At 37.2% G+C, this 24,158-nt stretch overlaps 1 protein-coding gene across 1 annotated transcript in view; it reads left to right on the top strand.

Moving 5' to 3' along the window:
- Positions 1–24,158, top strand: part of TAOK1 (TAO kinase 1) — a 154,928-nt gene that overhangs the window by 33,300 nt on the left and 97,470 nt on the right. Inside the window, exon 2 of the mRNA XM_060082698.1 lies at positions 23,534–23,755. Within this exon, the coding sequence (XP_059938681.1) occupies positions 23,624–23,755 (132 nt within the window). The 5' untranslated portion in view covers positions 23,534–23,623. The remainder of the gene's footprint in view (positions 1–23,533; positions 23,756–24,158) is intronic.

Below are 24,158 nucleotides of genomic sequence, written 5' to 3'. Positions count from 1 at the left end.
ATTTTGCCTGGAAGAAGAACTGGGTTGGGAAAAGTTTCCCAGTGGAGATGACAACCAGAAATTGAAATGGAGAGGAGTTTGGCATGAAGTGTACTTAATAATTTTGAGCACTGTGTTTTCTACACATATTTCATTCAGTCCTCACAAGATCCCCATGACATAGGTATTATCATTTCCCCTGTTTTAGAGATGGGAAAGCTGAGGTCAGAGAGATTGTTACTTGCCCAGCAAGTTAACTGCCAACAGTAAGTATGTTGGCAGATCCAGTTTGGGGACTTAAATAATATGATTTCAGAACCTGTGTTTTTAGTCACTGTATGTTCAGAGCTCTGTAGAAAGAGGAGCATAGTGATACACTGAGAGGCTTATGTCGTCAGAGCACAGGAGGTTGGAAGGAGATGACGCTAAAGAGGTAGGTAGTGTCAGACCATTCAGTTTCTTAAATGTCATGGTAAGGATTTTTGTTTCAACCAAAGTAAAGTGTAAAGGCATCGACAACTTTAAGAGAGGGAATGGCATAGTCAGATTTGCGTTTTGAAAGGTCATTCTGGTTGTAGTAGATGAAATGAATTGGAGGGGGGCCGAGAGTGGATGCAGTGGCACCCTTTAGGAGTTTGTTATAATAAGTAGCCCGGGTAAGGTAAAGTAATAGCCTGGATAGAATAAGTAGGTGATTGTGGAGATGGAGGAAAGTGGACCGATTTAAGAAAGATATAAAAGGACAAAACTACAAGACATGGTGATGGATTGGGTTATGAGTGAAGGAAAGGGAAGTGTCAAAAAATAACTCTTAGGTTTCTGAATTGCCCAGTTGGATACATTAGATTGATTCATTTTATTTTATATATGACACACAGAAAGAAGATTGGTTTGAGAGATTAGATTATGTTGAGTTAGAAGTGTCTTTGAGATATTCAAGTGGAGATGTCAAGAACATGGTGTTAATAGTACCTTTGAACTATCTATGTACCACATAAGCTTGCTCATTCTTTTGTTCCTAATAACATAACTTTTTCAGGGCTTCATCACAGTTGTAATCTCTTGAGTTACTGGTAATAAAAAAGAAAGTAAATAGAGTTTGACTCTTAATCATTAAAGCTAATAAAAGAATGTGAAAAGATTCTGCAGTCTAGAAAGCCACAAGGCAAGTATATTAGGACAGTTCTCCTTTGGAGAATGACAGAACCAAGAATAGATCCTGGAGAAAGACTAGTGACAAGAAGGCACAAAGGGCTAATCTAACTCTAAAGTAACAATTTAAAAGTAATCTGTTTTGAATATTGAAGTTAAATATTTCCTTCCTTTTGGTAACAAAGGAACTATTCCTGGCTTATCTAAACTACAATTACCCAAATTACTGTAGATCTGCAATGGGAAGAGCTGTAAGGGAAGAGAAGTGTTTTTTCTTTATTTCCCCATCACATTTGATGAGCTGATAAATCACCACAGTTTTGCTTTATATATTTGGGCATATTGGGTATTTTAATTATTTTAAAATTTTCTTGGAAAACAAATGAGGTCTGATGAATAGTTCTTAAATAAGTTAAAAACTATTCTCAAGTTGTTAGATTTTTATTGTTGAGCTTAGATCAGTGGTTCCTCTTTATCAGAAAATATATTGCCGGGCTTCCCTGGTGGCGCAGTGGTTGAGAGTCCGCCTGCCGATGCAGGGGACACGGGTTCAAGCCCTGGTCTGGGAAGATCCCACATGCCGCTGAGCGGCCGGGCCCGTGAGCCATGGCCGCTGAGCCTGCGCGTCCGGAGCCTGTGCTCCGCAACGGGAGAGGCCACAACAGTGAGAGGCCCATGTACCACACAAAAAAAAAAAAAAAAAAAAAAAAGAAAATATATTGCCGCTCTTGAAATTATTGTGATACTGAACTAACAAGACTAAGCTTTTGTTGCAGATTTTTAAACTTCTAGGTATTGTAGTATTGGCGTTTGTGTTACTGATATTTTAAAGTTCTCTGGAAAAAAAGTAGTTTTAAAAGTAATTCATGTATAGGGACTTCCCTGGTGGCGCAGTGGTTAAGAATCCGCCTGCCAATGCAGGGGACACAGGTTTAAGCCCTGGTCTGGGAAGATCCCACATGCTGTGGAGCAACTAAGCCCGTGTGCCACAACTACTGAGCCTGCGCGCCACGACTACTGAAGCCCGTGCACCTAGAGCCCGTGGTCCTCAACAAGAGAAGCCACTGCAATGAGAAGCCGGCACATCGCAATGAAGAGTAGCCCCTGCTCGCCACAACTAGAGAAAGCCTGTGCACAGTAACAAAGACCCAACACAGCCAAAAGTAAATAAATAAATTTATTTTTTTAAAAAGTAATTAGTGTATAGATGTAGACCATTTGGAAGATAAAAACCTGATTTTTTTAACCACCTAGAAATATCACTGTTTGTGTATTTTTCCTTTACTATTGCTTCTCTGTATCTTTAATGTGTAGGCAGTATATAGGGTAGTAGTTAAGAATGGGGATTCTAGAATTAAACCTCCTGAGTTCAGATTTCTGTTCTACCACTTATTAGCTGTGTGATTTTAGCAAATCACTTCATTTCTCTGAATCTTGAGTTTCACATCTTTAATGTGGGGATAGTAAAAGTAAACATTATTGTTTGCTTTGTGCCAGGTACTTTGCTAAGTATATTATATGTAAAATCTTAATTTTCATAACATCTCTACTTAGGAGCTACTTAGTGCCTTTAAGAGAATAAATTAAATAATGGATGTAATATACTTAGTATAGTGCTTAAGGCACAATAATGTGCTTAAGGCACATTACTTATTTTTTTTCAAAATTGCATTTATACAATATTGTCAACCTGTTACTAAAGCTTTTATTGTGGCAACATCCCCATGCCATTAATATTCTTGGAAAATGAAAAATTTTTAATGGCTTTAAAGAAGTTCATCAAATGGATTCATTTAGTCACCTCTCTAGTGATAGACCTTTAGATCATTAAATGGTGTTATGAACATATTTGTTATGATTATTTCTTTAATTCCCAGAGGTAGAATTGAGTCAAAGGGCATGAATATTTTTAAGGTTCTTTTTTTGCGTGTGTGTGCTATGTTGGGTCTTTGTTGCAGGTTCTTGATACCTTGTCCTGCATTGCTTTCCAGAAATGTGAATCAGTATACATTCTTATTTCTCATACATTCTTTTTAAAAATATTTATTTATTTATTTGGCTTTGCCGGGTCTTTGTTGCGGCACACGGGATCTTCATTGCAGCATGCAGGCTCTTTAGTTGTGGCATGCGGGATCTGGTTCCCTGACAAGGGATCAAACCTGGGCCCCCTGCATCAGGAGCGCAGAGTCTTAACCACTGGAGCACCAGGGAAGTCCCTATTGTTATTATTGTCTGAGTAATTTTACTTCTTGTCTTTGTTTCCTCAGCTAAAAGTATAGGCTTTACTTCCATGGTTTCTTTCAGTTCCAAATTCCATTTCTGTAACCTTGGAGTAGGGTTAAGTTTTAAATTATTGTAGGTTGATTAATTTTTATATCTTTGATGACATTTTAGCAGTCTTTGACATCTAATTAATTTCAGTAGTTTATCAGATTAATTATATGGAAAAGTAAAGAATGTTTATTTAGTTCAGCTTAAAATGAAAAGAGACTGACCAACAAACTCCAAGTGTTGGTGAGGATGTTAACAACATATATTGCTGGTGGGAAAGCAAAATGTTGTGGCCAGTTCGTACTTAGAAAGTTAAATGTATGTTTACCAGCAATCCCTATCCTAGGAATTTACCTAAGATAAATGCAAACACATGTGCTAACAAAGACACATACAAATAATGTTCATAACCGCTTTATTCATATTAGCCAGAAAATGGAAAAACTCAAGTGAACATCAACTGAAGAATGGATAAACAAATTGTATTATATCCATACACTTGAATGCTACTCAACAATAACGTCAATGAATCTGAAAGGCATTATACTAAATGAAAAAAGCCAGCCACCAAAGGCTGTATGATTCCATTTATAAGAAGTTCTAGAAAGGACAAAACTATAATGACAAAAATTGGATCAAGGGTATTGGGAACTTTTTGGGGGTGATGGAAATATTGTTGATTGTGGTGGTGATATCAAGACTGTATATACATGTATCAGAACTGTACCTTTAAAATGGGTGGATCTTACTGAATGTAAATTATACCTCAGTGAACCCTATTAGAAGGTATTTAGAACAGTTATTTGGGTTAAGTAGCAAATTAATATTTATTGATATATCCCAGAGAACTATATAATTGGTATCTTATGATTAAGGAATTTGCAATATTATTAGAAAGAAAATACAATTTACAGAGTCATTATATCTCTTAGAAAATAATACTGAACCTCAGATACAAGTATGGTCAGTTCTGCTATAACACAACATGTGTGTTCCTAAAAAATCACCATGTTATGCTAAATTATGTAGTGAAAACTACAGGGCTTATGGGAAAAATGGGGTTAGGAGCACAACAGTCAAAAACTTTAGTGTCACATAAAAAAAGATAGGAACCTAATAAAAACAGCATAGTTTTACACATGTTAAATGATTAATAAATATATAAATATTACAAGAAATACAGAACTTACTGAAAGAGACCTTAAGTTTGTTGTGGAAGTTGATTTAGTGGGAGTTATTGTGAAGTGATGAAAGACGGTTATCTAAAATCAGATAGAAAATTTTAACACCAGATGTGGTTGGGCATGCATAACACATGCAGTGAACTAAGGTAGCTAATATATGTTTAAGGTGTGTGTGTTTTGTGTATTCTTATATGGCTTGGTGTTTTAAAATGTAGGTTTTACTATTTTTCGGGTATGATGAGACCAACAGTTCAGAAGATGACTGTCATTGAAAAGATAGTTTGTTTCAGTTCCCGAGAGGAGGTGGGACACCAAGCCATCTAGGGCCACACAGGGAAGCACCAGGTTGGTCAGGAGGCAGAGGGAGCAGGAGGAAAATATGGCAAGAGCCTTTATTGTGGTTTCTGTGGGAGGAAATGGGCGAGGCAGGTTAAGCAGTTTTAGGATTGGCTACTTTTAATAATTCAGTGGTCTCTGAGCTATAGGGGCTGTCCTAAGGGTCTGGTACCTGGCCCTGGAGTGATTAAGGCAGGGGAATACTCGCCTGGAGTGTAAAAGCTAGGTAAAGGAGGTAGTTGGAAGTATGGATTTTGGATTGATTGGTTTACATTTGAAAGATATGATCTCAGATTAGTTGTTTGCTGTCTCTAAGAATTGACTGGCCCTGAGAGGACCAGAACATTGAAAATGCAGAAAATAAAAAAACACAGTTAATAGACTTGGTTCAGCTGGGTGCAGTTTGCTGCACTCATCTAGTGTTTCTCAGGGATGAAATTGCACATAAGTAAATGCATAATTCACGTTGTACTACAATTGTTTTCAGAATAAATGTTATAGCAGAACTGACTGTACAAAGTAGGATACAGTATTTGAGTCACCATTCCTTCCTTTGCAAAATTAATTATGCAAATTCTATTATATAGATTTTACATTAGTATAGTTCCTTGGGACATGACTGTATTTGTAAGCAAAACAATTTAATGGTAGATTTGATCTTGGGAAAGTAATCACAGATTTAAATTTAAATTTTAACTTTGAGAAAAATTTTGTCTTAGAGTACGTGCTCAGTGTAATTCAAGCAATTAAGCTGGGTAATATGTAGAGGTGAGAGACAAGATGGTGGAGTAGAAGGACCTTGAGCTCACCTTTCACGAGCACACCAAAATCACAACTAACTGCTGAACAAACCATCAATAAAAAAGACTGGAACCTACCAAAAAGGTATTCTACATCCAAAGACATTAAGAAGAAACCACAGTGAGACAGCTGGTAGGAGGGGTGCACTTGCGATATAATCAAATCCCATACCACCTGATTGGGCGACCCACAAACTGGAGAATAATTATATTTCAGAAGTTCTCCCATAGGAGCGAGAGCTCTAAGCCTCACGTCAGGCTCCCAAGCCTAGGCGTCCGGCATCGGGAGGAGGAGCCCCCAGAGCGTTTGGCTTTGAAGGCCAGCAGGGCTTGATTACAGGAGCTCAATAGGACTGCTTTTGCTGGACATTGCTGTGATTAAGGGATAGATACCCTAAGAGAAAAGACTGGAAAGGAAGGATTCAGCCAGATTGTGGAGTTCTTGAATGCCTTATATACCGTTTGAACTTTATTCTGTAAGTGTTATGGTATTATTTGAATTTAATTAAAAAGTGAGCAATAATTTTGTGACTTTTCTTAAGAATTTCCTGGGAATACCCTGGTGGTCCAGTGGTTAGGAATCTGCACTTCCACTGCAAGGGGGCATGGGTTTGATCCCTGGTCAGGCAGCTAAGATCCCACATGCCGCCCAGCATGGCCAAAAAAAAGAATTTCCTGCCTTAGTTTGTGCTTCTGTATATTAATGAAAAAATTAGAGAAACAATAAGAAAGATGAATTGGAGAGAATGAAACTACAAACAGTCTAGATAGGAGGTATTGCATTAGTCTAGGTGAGATATGATTAAGGCCTGAACTAGGCTACCCACAGTGAATAGAGGAGATTCAAGTCTGTTGGGTTTACCGATTTATTAGTTTGACATTAGAGGAGAAAAAGAGGAAGGGAAAAAAATTAAAAGGTCACATCTAGTTTTTTGGGTTTTTTTTTTAAAACATCTTTATTGGAGTGTAATTGCTTTACAATGGTGTGCCAGTTTCTGCCTTACAACAAAGTGAATTAACTGTGCACATACACACATCCCCATATCTCCTCCCTCCTACGTCTCCCTCCCACCCTCCCCATCCCACCCCTCTAGGTGGTCACAAAGCACCAAGCCGATCTCCCTGTGCCATGCGGCTGCCTCCCAGCAGCCATCCATTCTACATCTGGCAGTATACACAAGTCCATGCCACTCCTCACTTTGTCCCAGCCCACCCCTCCCCCTCCCTGTGTCCTCAAGTCCACTCTCCACATCTGAGTCTCTATTCCTGTCCTTCCCCTAGGTTCTTCATAACCATTTTTTTTTTTTTTTTTTTAGATTTCATATATGTGTCAGCATACGGTATCTGTCCTTCTCCCTCTGACCCACTTCACTCCGTATGACAGAGTCTAGGTCCATCCACCTCAGTACAAACAACCCAATTTTGTTTCTTTTTAGGTCACATCTAGTTTTCTGACCTCAGAGACACAAGGAATAGCCATGCCATTATCCTGGGTGGGAAATGCAGGATGGATTTGCTGAGTGGAATTGTGGGGTCGTATGGTAATTCTGTGTTTGGCTTTTTGAACTGCCAAACTTTTCCACAGTGGCTGTACCATTTAGCATTCCTACCAGCAATGTGTGAAGGTTCCAATTTCTTCACATCCTCCACAACACTTGTTATTTTCTGCCTCTTTGATTATAGCCATTCTAGTGGGTGTGGTATGGTATTTCATTGTAGTTTTGATTTGTAATTAATGATGTTGAGAATTTTTTCATGTGTTTATTGACCATTTGTGTATCTTCTTTGGAGAAATGTCTGTTCAAATCCTTTGCCCATTTTTAATTGGGTTATTTAATTGGATTAACCCAGTTAACAGTTCTTTTTTAAAATATTTATTTATTTATTTGGTTGCGCTGGGTCTTAGTTGTGGCATGTGAGTTCCTTAGTTGAGACACACAGCCTCCTTAGTTGTGGCATGGAAACTCTTAGTTGCAGTGTGCATGTGGTATCTAGTTCCCTGACCAGGGATTGAACCCGGGCCCCCTGCATTGGGAGTGCGGAATCTTAACCACTGTGCCACCAGTGAAGTCCCAAGAGTTATTTATATGTTCTGGATACTAGACCCTTATCAAATATATTGCTTGCAAATATTTTCCCCCATTCTGTGGGTTGTCTTTTTACCTTCTTGATTGGTGTCCATTGATGCACAAAAGTTTTAAAATTTTGATGAAGTCCATTTTATCTATTTTTTCTTTGCGTGTGCATTTGGAATTATATCTGAAAAACTGTTGCCTAATCCAGGGTCTTGCAGGTTGTCACCCATGTTTCCTTTTAAGGGTTTTATCGTTTTAGCTTTTGCCTTTTTGGTCCATTTGGATTTAAATTTTATATATAGTGTGAAGAAGAGGTCCACATTCATTCTCTTTTGCATGTGGATATCCAGTTATCTCACCAACTTTTGTTGAAAAGACTTATTTTCCCACTGAATGGTCTTGACACCTTTGCTGAAAATCATTTGACCATATATGTATGGGTTTATTGTCCCATACATTTGACTGTAAATATGGATTCTCAGTTCTTTTCTGTTGGTATATATGCCTATCCTTATGCCAGTTCCACACTGTCTTGATTACTGTAGCTTTGTAGTATGCTTTGAAATTGGGCAGGGTGAGTCTTCCAATTTTGTTCTAAATTTTTAAAGATTGTTTTGGTTATTCTGTGTCACTTGCAGTTACACATGAATATTAGAAAGAACTTGTTCATTTCTGAAAAATGACAGCCTGGAAACGGTTAGGGATTACTTTGAATATATTATTTTAAGTGGTATTACCATTTTATGTGTTCCAATCCATGAACACATGATGTTGTTCCATTTATTTAGGTCTTTAATTTCTTTCAACAATGTTTTGTCATTTTCTAAGTCTTGCACTTTGGTTAAATTTATTCCTAAGTACTTTTAAAATATATTATTATTAATATTTGTTTTATTTTAGTGACATTGTAAATGGAATTGTTAATTTCAGAATATTCATTGCTAGTGTACAGAAGTACAGCTGATATTTGTGTATTGATATATCCTGAAACTTTGCTGAACTCATTTGTTCTAATAGTTTTTTGTGGATTCTTTAGGATTTTCTATGTATAAGGTAATGTCATTTGTGAAAAGAAATAATTTTACTTCTTTTCCAGTCTAGATGCCATTTATTTCTTTTTCTTGTCAAGCCCTGACTCGAACTTCCTGTACAATGTTGAATAGAGGTATTGAGAGCCACATCCTTTTCTTGTTCCTGATTTTAGGGGGAAAGTTTTCAATCTTTCACCATTAACTATCATGATACCTGTGGGTTGAGGAAATTCCATTCTTTTCCTAGTTTGTTGAGTGTTTTTATCATGAAAGGGTGTTGGATTTTGTCAAATGCTTTTTCCGCTTCTGTTGAGATGATTGTTTTTTCTTTCATCTCATTAATATGGTATGTTACACTGATTTATTTTCATATGTTATACTACCCTGGTGTTCCTAGAATAAATCTCATTTGCTCATGGTATATCTTGTTGAAAATTTTTGTATCTGTACTTATAAGGGATATTGGTCTGTAATTTTCTTTTATTGTGATGTCTTTTAAAAAAATATTTATTTATATATTTGGCTCTGCCAGGTCTTAGTTGCGAGTAGGATCTTTAGTTGCAGCATGTGGAATCTTTAGTTGAGGCATGTGGGATCTAGTTCCCTGACCAGCGATCAAACCTGGGCCCCCTGCATTGGGAGCACAGAGTCTTAGCTACTGGGCCACCAGGGAAGTCCCTCCCTAATCTTAATTATAAAGATTTTAAGTGCTTATTACATGTAAGATGTGAAAGGTGCACAAAAGTTTCACATGGTTAGGCTAATTGGAGTAACTAATAAGGTTGTGTAAGTAAGGACTTTTTTTAAAAATAAATTTTAAAAATTTGTTTGTTTTATTTATTTTTGGCTTCATCAGGTCTTAGTTGCTGCACGTGGTTTGTTTGTTTGTTTGTTTGTTTTTGAGGCACTTGGGATATTTCGTTGTGGCATGCGGGTTTTTTTCTCTTCTCTAGTTGTTTTTTCTCTTCTCTTCTCTGTCGCAGGCTCCAGGGCATGTGAGCTCTGTAGTTGTGGCGTGTGGACTCCAGAGCACGTGGGCTCTGTAGTTTGCAGCATGCAGGCTCTGGTTGAGGTGCGCAAGCTCAGTAGTTGTGGCGCTCAGGCTTAGTTGCCCTGTGGCATATGGAATCTTAGTTCCCTGACCAGGGATCAAACCTGTGTCCCCTGCATTGCAAGGTGGATTCTTTACCACTGGACCACCGGGGAAGTCCCCGTAAGGCCTTTCTTGAAAAGAATATTACCTGTATCTCTCTTTAAAATTAAAAGAAAAATAATACATGCATATGGGGAATAAAAACTTGAAAGGTAGAAAGGATTCATAGGAAAAAAAAAGTCTCCTAAACACCCCTATTTCTGATGAATCCCTCCATAGATTACCTGTGTGTATACAGATATATTTTCTTATTTTTATATAAATGGTTACATATTACTTATACACCTATATCTTGTTTTATAAAAAAAATTGAATCTTCATATCTTTATCAATGCTCAGAATTAAACAATATTCATAATACTGCCCCATGCATTCTCTCCTACCCAACAGCCCAGTGACTTCTTTAATAATATTATTTTTGCTTAACACCTTTCTCTTCATTTCAGTTTGAAGTAGTAAACAGTGGTTCAGGTAATTGATTCTGTATTTCCCACCACTAATTTGCCCTGTGATTTTGAGAAAAGGCATGTGACCTTTTGAAACCAAGTACTCTCTTAATTTCTGGCAACCTTAAACTTTTGTAATTATAATGTATAATATTTATAAGTAGGTTGAAGCACCAGGCATCAAATCAGTTCTCTGTCAATTAAGGCTGATGTGAGTTCCTGTATTGTCAAATTTATCTTACTGATGACATTTCTCAGTTATTGGTAAAGTGATTTGTGTATATGTGTGTTTCTTTTGAGGGAAGACATAGTAGACAGTGTAATCTGTCTCTGCCGATTCTGTGTAAAGAGACAATTTTTCTTTCTCTAAAGTAATCGAACATTTGACTAAGTTGGCTGGTTTCTAAGCCTGAACCCTCTGAGTAACATGTAGGGAGAAGGGCGTTATGGTATTGAAGCAGTTGCTTAAGACCAACAATGTCCTTTTTGTGAAAATCTGAAGGTTCTTAAAAGATGGAATACTATGACATCATCACCGTTCCTCCAAGGAGCATTCCTCAAGTAATACTGAATATGCTGTGATTATCAGCACCCTTCCCCCATCTTCTTTCTGTGGCTTGACTGATGTTATTGTCAGTTATTTGACTGTGGTTTGCAAATGTGGAGCAGTTACTTAATTCTGAAAATCCTTTTGGGTCTGAGATTTTAAAGTATATTGGGTTTTTATTCTAGTTTCATCAGCTTTCTTAGCGATCTTTGTTTTAGGATTGAATAAAATGATATCACCTACAAAAATTATGTATCTTTTACATTCAGCCCTCAGTAGCCTAATAAATGATATGCTTCTCTGGTCTGTTTTTGTGGAAACAGAAACAAATTAGATCTCATTTGCTGTTTATAGGATTGTTAATGTCTTTTACTGTTGTCTTTTAGTAGGAAGGATATGGTGAGTTACAGTTTCCCCGAAGGACAGATTAGGTATCTTTAAAATGTAACCTAATAGCCTGTTTTTTGTTTTTTTTTAAAAGAAGATTGTATATGCAGTCTCATAGTACCTTTAAGAACTTTTTACAAATATTTATATCTTTTAAGCCTGATCTGTAGTTTATCAAGCTGTATTAGCCCTGTACTTGGGGTATTTATGTACCTAATATTCATTTTCAGCAGAAATTATGGAGTTTATGATTAGGGTTGCTGTGAAAGTTCCTCTGTGCTGTTTTCTTTTCCTAGTTTTTCATGACAGCTTATAAAAATGGGCAAGATTCAAATCAAGTACCTTTGTCAGTTTTACATTGATGACTCTATTATAGCAATGTTCTGCATGGGTACAGGGCAACCAGGATGGTGCTGATTTTTATAATAAAGTACTTTACTTTTGGAAATTTGAGGATGTATAGAAAAGAAGCAGTTATGCAATGGATACTATTAACTCTAGCTTAACAGTGTAATGATATATTTCAGAGACTTCTAACTTTATTGGCATTCTCACTTTTTATACATTTTGTGTTCATCTCTTCTGTCTTCTAACAATCCAAAGAATATGCACAAATGTTGTTGGATTTTTTAATGTTTTTTCCTGGTTGTAGAAATCAAACATGATTATTGTTGAAAATTTGGAATGTAAGAAAGCTATAGATTTGTGAATGTTTTTCAAAATACCAGCCATAATTAACTAAAAATAATCCATATGATTTTGTTGTATCGCCCTCTTTGCAAAAACTACAGTTGAGTCTCAAACAACATGGACTTGAACTGCATGGCTCCACTTCTATGCAGATTTTTTTCAGTAAATACATGTATGTACTGTCAATGTATTTTCTCTTCCTCATGATTTTCTTTTTTCTTTTTTTTTTTTTTTTTTGCGGTACGCGGGCCTCTCACTGTTGTGGCCTCTCCCATTGCGGAGCACAGGCTCCGGACGCGCAGGCTCAGTGGCCATGGCTCACAGGCCTAGCTGCTCCGCGGCATGTGGGATCTTCCCGGACCAGGGCACGAACCCGTGTCCCCTGCATCAGCAGGTGGACTCTCAACCTCTGCGCCACCAGGGAAGCCCCCTCATGATTTTCTTAATAACATTTCCTTTTCTCTAGCTTATTTCATTGTAAGAATATAGTATATAATATATATAACATACAAAGTATGTGTTAATTGACTTTATGTTATCAGTAAGGCTTCTTCTGTTCAACACTAGGCTATCAGTAGCTAAGTTTTGGGGGAGTAAAATCAAACATAGATATAGAAAATTCACAAAACAAATGAATTTGTTTAATGAACTATTGCAAATGAAATCCCGTATCTAAGGCAAGAAATAGAACTTTGCCATCCATTCCAGAATTTCCTCCATGTGTCTCTTCCCAATCACAACTCCCCCTTTCCCCTAAAGTAACCACTATCATGACTTGTATAGTGATAACATCTGGGAGTTTCTTTATAGTTTTATCATTCAAGTATGCATCTCTGTACTCCATTATTGAGTTTTGAGAGTTCTTTATATATTTATATATTTTATCTATTTTGAGATATGTGACTTGAAATAATGTTCCCCAGTCTTTGGCTTGACTTCATTCTTTTCTTTTAAAAGTATCCTTTGCAAGAGTAAAAGTTTTTGATTTTGATGAAGTCCAAATGATCAGTTTTGACTTTTATAGATTATACTTTTGGTGTCAAATCTAAGAACTCTTTAACTAACCTAAGGTTACAACGATTTTCTCCTGTGATTTCTTTTTTTTTTTTTTTTTTTTTTTTTTTTTTTTTTTTTTTTTACAAATTTAATCAGTTATACATATACATATGTTCCCATATCCCCTCCCTTTTGCGTCTCCCTCCCACCCTCCCTATCCCACCCCTCCAGGCGGTCACAAAGAACCGAGCTGATCTCCCTGTGCTATGCGGCTGCTTCCCACTAGCTATCTACCTTACGTTTGGTAGTGTATATATGTCCATGCCGCTCTTTCACTTTGTCACAGCTTACCCTTCCCCCTCCCCATATCCTCAAGTCCATGCTCTAGTAGGTCTGTGTCTTTATTCCTGTCTTACCCCTATGTTCTTGATGACATTTTTTTCTTAAATTCCATATATATGTGTCAGCATACAGTATTTGTCTTTCTCTTTCTGACTTACTTCACTCTGTATGACAGACTCTAGGTCCATCCACCTCATTACAAATAGCTCAATTGCATTTCTTTTTATGGCTGAGTAATATTCCATTGTATATATGTGCCACATCTTCTTTATCCATTCATCCGATGATGGACACTTAGGTTGTTTCCATCTCCGGGCTATTGTAAATAGGGCTGCTATGAACATTTTGGTACATGTCTCTTTTTGAATCATGGTTTTCTCAGGGTATATGCCCAGTAGTGGGATTGCTGGGTCATATGGTAGTTCTATTTGTAGTTTTTTAAGGAACCTCCATACCGTTCTCCATAGTGGCTGTACCAATTCACATTCCCACCAGCAGTGCAAGAGTGTTCCCTTTTTTCCACACCCTCTCCAGCATTTATTGTTTCTAGATTTTTTGATGATGGCCATTCTGACTGGTGTGAGATGATATCTCATTGTAGTTTTGATTTGCATTTCTCTAATGAGTAAAGATGTTGAGCATCCTTTCATGTGTTTGTTGGCAGTCTGTATATCTTCTGTGGAGAAATGTCTATTTAGGTCTTCTGCCCATTTTTGGATTGGGTTGTTTGTTTTTTTGCTATTGAGCTGCATGAGCTGCTTATAAATTTTGGAGATTAATCCTTTGTCAGTTGCTTCATTTGCAAATATTTTCTCCCATTCTGAGGGTTGTCTTTTGGTCTTGTTTATGGTTTCCTTTGCTGTGCAAAAGCTTTGAAGTTTCATTAGGTCCCATGTGTTTATTTTTGTCTTTATTTCCATTTCTCTAGGAGATGGGTCAAAAAGGATCTTGCTGTGATTTATGTCATAGAGTGTTCTGCCTATGTTTTCCTCTAGGAGTTTGATAGTGTCTGGCCTTACATTTAGGTCTTTAATCCATTTTGAGCTAATTTTTGTGTATGGTGTTAGGGAGTGATCTAATCTCATACTTTTACATGTCCCTGTCCAGTTTTCCCAGCACCACTTATTGAAGAGACTGTCCTTTCTCCACTGTACATTCCTGCCTCCTTTATCAAAGATAAGGTGACCATATGTGCGTGGGTTTATCTCTGGGCTTTCTATCCTGTTCCATTGATCTATATTTCTGTTTTTGTGCCAGTACCATACTGTCTTGATTACTGTAGCTTTGTAGTATAGTCTGAAGTCAGGGAGCCTGATTCCTCCAGCTCCATTTTTCGTTCTCAAGATTGCTTTGGCTATTCGGGGTCTTTTGTGTTTCCATACAAATTGTGAAATTTTTTGTTCTAGTTCTGTGAAAAATGCCATTGGTAGTTTGATAGGTATTGCATTGAATCTGTAGATTGCTTTGGGTAGTAGAGTCATTTTCACAATGTTGATTCTTCCAATCCAAGAACATGGTACATCTCTCCATCTATTTGTATCATCTTTAATTTCTTTCATCAGTGTCTTATAATTTTCTGCATACATCTCCTGTGATTTCTTCTCAACATTTTGTAGCATTAACTTTTTAACAGTGAGATAAATGAACCATGTTTGGACTTAATTTTTCTGTAAGGTGTGAGGTATGAGTCAGAGTTCATTTTTATACATATGGATGTCCAGTTGCTATGACACCATTTTTCAAAAAAGATTATCTTTTTTCTCTGTTGTACCTTTGTCAAAAATCAATTGACCAGGGACTTTCCTGGTGGTGCAGTGGTTAAGCATCTGCCTGCCATTTCAGGGGACGCGGGTTTGATCCCTGGTCTGGGAAGATCCCACATGCCACGGAGCAACTAAGCCCGTGCGCCACAACTGTTGAGCCTGCGCGCTAGAGCCCGAGAACCATAACTACTGAGCCCACACGCCGCAACTACTGAAGTCCGCACACCTAGAGCCCATGCTCCGCAACAAGAGAAGCTACCGCAGTGAGAAGCCCGTGCACCACAACGAAGAGTAGCCCCCGCTCACCACAACTAGAGAGAGGCCCACATGCAGCAACGAAGACCCAACCCAGCCAAAAATAAATAAATAAATAAATAAATAAATAAATAAATAAAGCCCATGCACCCAGAGCCTGGGCTGCACGTTAAAAAAATTGTCTTGACTAATATGGATTCTTTGCCTTTTTATGAACATTTTACACTCAGTTTTTTGATATGTACAAAAAAATTCTGTTGGATTTTGATTGAGATTGTTTTGAATCTATGAATTGTCGAATTTTAAAATCAGTTCGGGGAGGATTGACCTTATAACAATATTGAATCATTCGGTTCATGAACATGGTACATCTATTTAGTCAAGTTTGATTTATTTCATCAGGGTTTTATTGTTCTTACTATATAAATTCTACTCAAATATTTTAGACTTATATCTAAATATTCCATTTTCTTCCCTTGCTGTTTTGTATGTTCCTTGGGGGTTTTTTGTGTACACAATAATGTCTGCAACTAGAGATGGTTTTTTTCTTCCTTTCTGTTATGTATTCCTTTTCTTTCTTTTTCTTTACTTACAAAACTTCTAGTGTGATGTTGGATAGGAGTGATTATAGTGGAGATTCTTACCTTGCTTTCCCTATATCTTTAGGGGAAAGCTTTCCTTCTTTAGTCATTAAGTATGATGTTAGTTGTAGTTTTTTGTAGATAGCATTAACCAGGTTAATGCCGTTCCCTTCTATTCCTAGTTTTTTGAGAGTATTTGCCATGAATGGATGTTGAATTTGTGAAATCCTTTTTCTGCCTCTGTTGATATGATCCTGTGTTTTTTCTTCTTTAGTCTGTTTAGAATGGGAGAATTATGTTAATTTTTGACTGCTGAATCGGCCTTGCATTTCTGGGATAAATGCTACTTAGTCGTGATGTATCATTTTATTTCTGGATTTGATTTGCTAATTTAAAAACATTTTTTATTGAAGTATAGTTGAATTACAATGTTGTGTTAATTACTGCTGTACAGCAAAGTGACTCAGTTATACATACATATACATTCTTTTTCATATTCTTTTCCATTATGGTTTATCACAGGATATTGAATATAGTTCCCTGTGCTATATAGTAGGACCTTGTTGTTTATCCATTCTATATGTATCAGTTTGCATATGCTAATCCAAAACTCCCAGTGCAACCCTCTCCCACCCACCTTTTCCCTGGCAACCACCAGTCTATTCTCTATGTCCCTGATTCTGTTTCTTTTTCATAGATAGGTTCATTTGTGTCATCTTTTTTTTTTTTTTTTTTTTGCGGTAAGCGGGCCTCTCACCGTTGTGGCCTCTCCCGCTGCGGAGCAGAGGCTCCAGATGCGCAGGCTCAGTGGCCATGGCTCACGGGCCCAGCCGCTCCGCGGCATGTAGGATCCTCCCGGACCGGGGCACGAACCCTTGTCCCCTGCATCGGCAAGTGGACTCTCAACCACTGCGCCACCAGGGAAGCCCTGATTTTTTTTTTTTTTTAATTTCTGATACTGTATTTTTCAGTTCTGAATTTCCCATGAGGTTCTTTTTTTTATAGTTTCTCTTTCTCTGCTGAGAATTTGTCTTTTCAGTTGTTTCAAGAGTGTTAACCATCACCTCATTTATTATGATTATAATAGCCACTTTAACGTTTTTATGTGGGGATTTCCCTGGTGGCGCAGTGGTTAAGAATCCGCCTGCCAATGCAGGGGATGTGGATTTGAGCCCGTGGGGAAAATCCCACATGCTGCAGAGCAACTAAGCCTGTGTGCCACAACTACTGAGCCTGTGCTCTAGAGCCCGCGAGCCACAACTACTGAGCCCGCACACCACAACTACTGAAGCCCGTGCACCCTAAAGGCCATGCACCACAACTACTGAGCCTATGTGCTACAATTACGGAAGCCCATGCACCCAGAGCCTGGGCTGCACAACAAGAGAAGCCACCACAACGAGAAGCCCGTGCACCGCAACAAAGAGTAACCCCCACTCGCTGCAACTAGAGAAAACCTGAGCACAGCAACAAAGACCCAATGCAGCCAAAAAAAAAAAAAAAAAAAAACCTTTATGTGATAATTCCAACATGCATCATCTCAAAATAAGCATCTGTTGGTCCTCTTTTCCCTTGATAATTTGTCCCATTTTCCAGTTGTGTGTGTGTGTGTGTCTGTTTTGTGTATTTGTTTTTTTTTTTTTTTTTTGCTGTACGCGGGCCTCTCACTGCTGTGGCCTCTCCCGTTGCGGAGCACAGGCTCCGGACACACAGGCTCCGCGGCCATGGCTCGCGGGCCCAGCCGCTCCGCGGCATGTGGGATCCTCCGGGATCGGGGCACGAACCCATGTCCCCTGCATCGGCAGGCGGACTCTCAACCACTGCGCCACCAGGGAAGCCCGTGTATTTGTTTTTGCATGTAGAGTAATTTTGGATTTTATCTTGGACATTTTGAGTATTGTCATTTCTGATCCTGTTACTGTCCTCTGGAGAGTGTTGATTTGTTTGTTTGTTTTAGCAGACACCTACCAGTGTAGATGGCAAGTTGTTTCACTTTCTGTGGGTGGTGGCTCTAATATCAGTTCTGTTTACAAAGCTTTTGTTGTGCTCTTTGGATTTGCCCTGCATTGTGCCTCTCAGTGATAGTCTGGGACTTGGGCAGTGGTTTATATCATAGATTAGTTCTCTTTAGCGTAGCCTTTGCTGCACCTCTTTGAGTCTTGTTTTACACAAACGTAAATCATTATTTGTATTGGTTTATACACAGAATTAGGGGACCTCTTTTCCAGCTCTCTCCTCTCCGTGATTTCCCCCATACTCTTCAGTTTCCAGTGGCCTTTTTCCCAGTTCCAGAAAGACAGGTTTCTCTCAGCTGTCTCTCTGCATTGTACAGTTCCCCATAACTGGGGCTGCCCTTAAGTGAAGTGGGGAAAGAAGAGAGGAGGAAGAAAAATAATGGGAATTCCCCTAATACTTTTTGGATGACAGAGAGCCTGTTTTCGCAGTTTTTCTGGCCAGAGAGATTGGTTTTCTCATCGGGTTTTTCTGTTTCTGGGGTAGTGCAATTCTATGGCTGAGGAGAGAAAAAAGAAACCAAAAGAAGGCATTTCCCCCCACAATCTCCAGATCACAGGGTTCCCTTTTCCTGGTCCTTTGGACAGGGGGAGAATTTCTTTGTTTTCTTATCAGCACCCTGAACATAGTTTTGTATCTGAGGCCACACTCTTCTGTCAGAGACGGTAGATAAAGGAGGAAAATGGAATCAGAAAACTCGTGGCCATACCCATTATTCTTCAAGTTTTGACTTCTCTTCCCAATCATTTGTATTGCCTGTTTATGGCATGTTGATATATATCCTTTGGCCATTTATATTTTGGTGGATTAGGTATTTGCTCAGTGATTTGGATGATATCTCTATCTTTTTTTTTTTTTTTTTTGCTGTACGCGGGCCTCTCACTGCTGTGGCCTCTCCCGTTGCGGAGCACAGGCTCCGGACACACAGGCTCCGCGGCCATGGCTCGCGGGCCCAGCCGCTCCGCGGCATGTGGGATCTTCCGGGATCGGGGCACGAACCCGTGTCCCCTGCATCGGCAGGCGGACTCTCAACCACTGCGCCACCAGGGAAGCCCGATATCTCTATCTTTAAGGAGTAATAATAACGCTTAATTTTGTGTGCTCTGGATGTTTCAGTTTTTGCATTCAACTCAATTTTTTGATATACAGATTTTTTTAATGCATTAGTCTTTTGTAAGTTTAAGTACTAGTAGCCTTTTGGATGTTCTCTCTAGTTGGAGTATGTATTCTTCTAGTTTAAAAAGTATTCTATTTTATTTTTCTCAAATTAAAATTTTTTTTAAATGTTGAAAGTGGTTGCTATAAAAATTCAGGTAATATAGATGTCTAGGTTAACAAGTAATGTTCTTCACAGCCCTACTTTATCAGAGAAAATAATAACATTTTAATACACATCCTTCCATACCTTGTTTATAAATTTGCTATATATATATATCTTTTATATATATATAAATATGTATATATACACATATATTTATATGTTTTTATATACACATATATATATACACACATACATATATATATATCTTTAAAATTAATTAATTAATTTTTGGCTGTGCTGGGTCTTCGTTGCGGCACGTGGACTTCTCTACTTGCGGTATGTGGGATTTTAAGTTCCTTACCAAGGATCGAACCCGGGCCCCCGGCATTGCGAGCGTGGAGTGTTAGCCACTAGACCACCAGGGAAGTCCCTACATATATTTATCTTAGATTTTAAGACTTTTTTTTAAAAAAGATATTACTTTAATTGAGGTATAATATACATAAAGGCATCTATTTTAATATAGTTGGAGTTTTGACAAGAGTAATTCACTGCTGCAGTCAAGGTAATAGAAGATTCTGTTACCTCAGAAAGTCCTTGTGAGCCCTTTCGTGGTCAGTTCCCCTTTTATTCCCCCAACTGACCCCAAACAACCGTGACTCTGTCGCAATACTAGTTTTGCCTATTTGAGAATTTTTCAGGGTAATCATACAGTTTTTACTGTTTGGTTTCTGGCTTTTTTTGCTGGAGCATAATGCTTTTGAAATTCATCTGGGTTGTTGCATGGATCAGTAGTTTTGTTCCTTTTTATTGCTGTGAAAAAAATTTCATTGTGTGAATATATCACAATTTTATTATACATATATTTGTTGATAGATGTTTGTATTATATGCAGTTTTGGGCTATTATGAATAAAGCTGCTGTATACAAGTCTTTTTGTGTGCCTTTGTTTTCATTACTTTTGAGTAAGTGATAACTAGTTAAGGAACTGTTCCATCACATAATAAATGTTTATTTAACTTGATAAGCATCTGTTAAACAGTTTTCCAGAATGGTTGTATCATTTCAAATTCCCATCAACAATGTAACGAGTTCCAGTTCTTCACTTTGTTTTTTTTGATCTTTTTATTTTTTTGGACATCTACATGGCTTATGGGATCTTAGTTCCCTGACCAGGGATTAAACCCGGGCCCCCTGCAGTTGGAAGCGAGGAGTCCTAAACACTGGACCGCCAGGGGATTCCCCTAGTTCCTCACTTTGTACATTTATCATTTCTTATATTTTGTATAAGTATTTTTGATGTGGATTCTTTAAGTGGGATTTTTGTGTGAAATGGTAAGTGCATATTAGATTTTGCTAGATTTTTCTCCACAGGTTTTGTACTGTTTTTGCATTACCACTGCTACTATATGCAGATTTCTCTTCGACCCCACCATCAGTGTGTGGTGAATTTTTGCCATTCTGATAGGTACAAAATGAAATCTTCGGATAGTTTTAATTTGTATTTCTTATACTTTGAGTGATGTTGAACGTATTTTCATAGATTTGATGGTTGTTTCTTTTCTTTCTTTCTTTTTTTTTTTTTCTGTGAACTACCCATATCTCCTCCGGGTTGTTGTTGGTGGTGGTGTTTTCTTGGGGTGTGTGTGTGTGTGTGTGTGTGTGTGTGTGTGTGTGTGTGCTGTTTTTAGAAACTACATATTAAGAATGTAAGAATGTCAGGTTATTATTTCGTTTGTTTTTTGAAATTCTTTACATATTAGGAATACTAACCCTTTGTAAACGTTAAGTTTCAAACATTTTTTTCCAAGTTTATCATTTGTCCTTTTTGTCTGGAGTGTCTTTTTCCATGGCCCCTCCTCCCAAGTTTTTTTTTTTACCCTGTTAAATATATCAGTCTTTCTCCTTATTGTTTTGGATTTGGATCATAGTTAGGAAAGTTTCTACATTCCCTGATTACAGAGGAACTTACATTTCCTACTAGTACTTATATACTAGTACTTATATAGTTTCATTTTTCTAATTTTTGCATTTCTGACCCATATGTGATTCTGATATTACAGTTTGAGGAACAGGTGTTATTTTTTTCCAAATAGCTATTGGGGTCTCCCAACAACACATATTTTATCAAATACTTTTTTTTCCTCATTGATTTGAGAGGTTTGTTTAAGCCATTTAGCAGTAATGGTTATGTAAGGTATGTGATAGGGATATCATTATATAATTTTTTCCGAATGTGTTCTTAGGTTTCTTAACCAAATTTATTTCTTCTCCTTTAATTGTATGCTAAATTCCGAGATACATATACATGGGTTTGTTTCTGGACTCTTTTAGATTAATGGTTTACTTGTCTTATTTTAACATTCTACTGATAGCAATAGATTTGTATTATCTTTTGGTATTTGGTACAGCAGATTTTCCAGTTCCTTCATTTCTTTTTTCTCTGATTTTCTGGAGGGTGCTGTCCTTATGAATTTACTCTGTTTCTCTACTATTAACTTTAATATTTCACATATCATACTCTCATGTATACTATTTGGTAAATATTTGTGGAAACGAAATCATTTTAAGGGGTGTTAGAGAAGAATTAAGTGTATTATTTTAGTTCAACAAATATTTATGTAATATTAACTGTCGGAGGTATGGTGTAGGATGTAGACAGGTAATATAAAGATGAATGAGACACATTGTGCCTACCTGTCTAGTTAAAATTTTAAACATTACATTTAATCTAAATCTTGAAAGATTTTGAGTGGGGATTTGTTAGGCAGATAGGAATATGCAAATCATGGAACTGGTTAGAGAATTTTAATATAAAATAATTCTTGTAATAAAGGTACTATAACTTGATCATTCAGAGTTCTTAAATAAGTCTTAACGCTGCAGGTTTTTTAAAAACAGGTGGATTAATTGAATAATAATACTTTTTATGGAATATAGTTCAATCTTCTATGATCACATTCTTAGAACTATAATTGAAACACTTTGCAGGGAACTTGCAGAGCAGGAAAATTGGTAAATGTATATGGGGCAGCCTAGAAAGTGTGTTAGAAATGAAATACAAATTAATAATTTAAATGTTTTTATTGCAGTGGAGTGTTAATTTAAGGAGGTACAAAAGACATGTAAATATGTTTTATGTAGTTACAAAGAAGTTTTCTACCAAGAATTAAAATTGGTTCAGTTGACTTCACTAAAAATGAGACCAGTAGTTAAGTGGGGGAGAATTGACTAGAGTCTAATGAAATCAATTAGGAGGCAAATGAAATACATTTTGGAGGGTTTTCTTTTTTTTTTTTGATTGGTGAATTTATTTAGGTTAAAATAACTGACATTTAATGTAGTGCTTACTATGCCTGAGTACTAGTCTATGCTTGTATTTATTAACTCATTTAACCTTCACAACCACTGTATTAGGTAGGATATTATTTTCACTTTACAGATTAGGAAAATAAGGCTACTCAAGTTCGCAGTTTATAAATAGTGTTGCTAGGATTCATATCCAGGTAGTAACATTCCAGAACCTAGGTTCTGAAGTTTCTCAGTAATGACAGCCATTTTTTAAATTGGGTATCTGATATAGAGGAACTGATAGCGGAATCACCAGGGAATTTATTGGTTATCTGTAATGTCTACTTATCTAATGAAGCAGATTTGATAAAGGCCATATTTTAATGTGAGTCAGGTTTACAGGGGAAGCAGTTGTCTGCATTAAATTCATTACTTTCTCCCACTGCATTTTTCTTTGGAATGTTTGTGTTAGAGTTGATTGAACACTGGCATATGGTATCTGAAAGGAAAAGAAAGACAGCTAACTGAGTTAAATCCTTTGTGTATTTTCTTATATTTGAAAATCATTAATAGATGGGAATCTTCCTGTTGTTAGAAACCTCTTACGGGTACATCTTAAGTTATGCATGTTTTTTTAAATGGTCTGTGTGTTCTATTATCTCCTGCCAGTGGGCTCACTACCTCAGAATTAGATAAGGATTAGATAAGCCTTCCAAGATATAAAGATTTATTTAATTTTTAAAAGTATATGTACGGTAATACCCTATGTATAGTAGGACTCATTTTTTTAAGCACCACAGGTGATTGTGATGATGAGCCAGATTTAGGAACTACTGCACTAGTAGATCACACTTCCTTTTCAGTGAAATTCTAGGCCTGAGATAATTTTATATATGCTATCAGAAAATGATCTTATACTAATTATTCTTAGAAGCTTTTGGTTTTCCTGACTTTTTTCTTTTCTTATTTCTCTACAATAGTTTATGCCAGCGTGGCTTCATTCATACAGATGAACCAAGGATTGGGATAGCAATATAAAATTAGAATCAGACAGCTGATTGCCCAGCAGGATGCCATCAACTAACCGTGCGGGCAGCCTGAAGGACCCTGAAATTGCAGAGCTCTTCTTCAAAGAAGATCCAGAGAAGCTCTTCACAGATCTCAGAGAAATTGGCCATGGAAGCTTTGGAGCAGTGTATTTTGTAAGTGTTAAAGGCTTAATGTCAGCGACCAGGATTTACTTAAAATCCAGTCCTGGCAAAATGAAAAACAATAATATAAAGAGACAGACAGAGGCCATAGTCCATTTTATAGTCACTTGCATAGGTGTGTGTGTGTATAATATGAAAATAGCTTTATTTATTGAGTTTCTTGGATTATTGAAAAAATGGAAACGAATATTATTTTGCTTTGACTTAGTGTTTAGAATGTTTAGCACACTGTTTTTAGGAGTCATATGACTTGCATTGCTATAGAATTAAATATTGCAGAACACTGACTTCTGTAAAGTTCCATACAGAGTCAGTTTTAGTTTTGTGGAAATCTAGGATTATTATTTGGCAGAAGGATATGTACCAAAGTTTTTTTTTCTTGTGTGCGTGTGTG

Source organism: Mesoplodon densirostris, chromosome 18 (genome assembly GCF_025265405.1).
Source record: "Mesoplodon densirostris isolate mMesDen1 chromosome 18, mMesDen1 primary haplotype, whole genome shotgun sequence".
NCBI classification, from domain to species: domain Eukaryota; kingdom Metazoa; phylum Chordata; class Mammalia; order Artiodactyla; family Ziphiidae; genus Mesoplodon; species Mesoplodon densirostris.
Note: the sequence above shows the minus strand (reverse complement) of the source record. Positions and strands in the feature narration are given on the sequence as shown.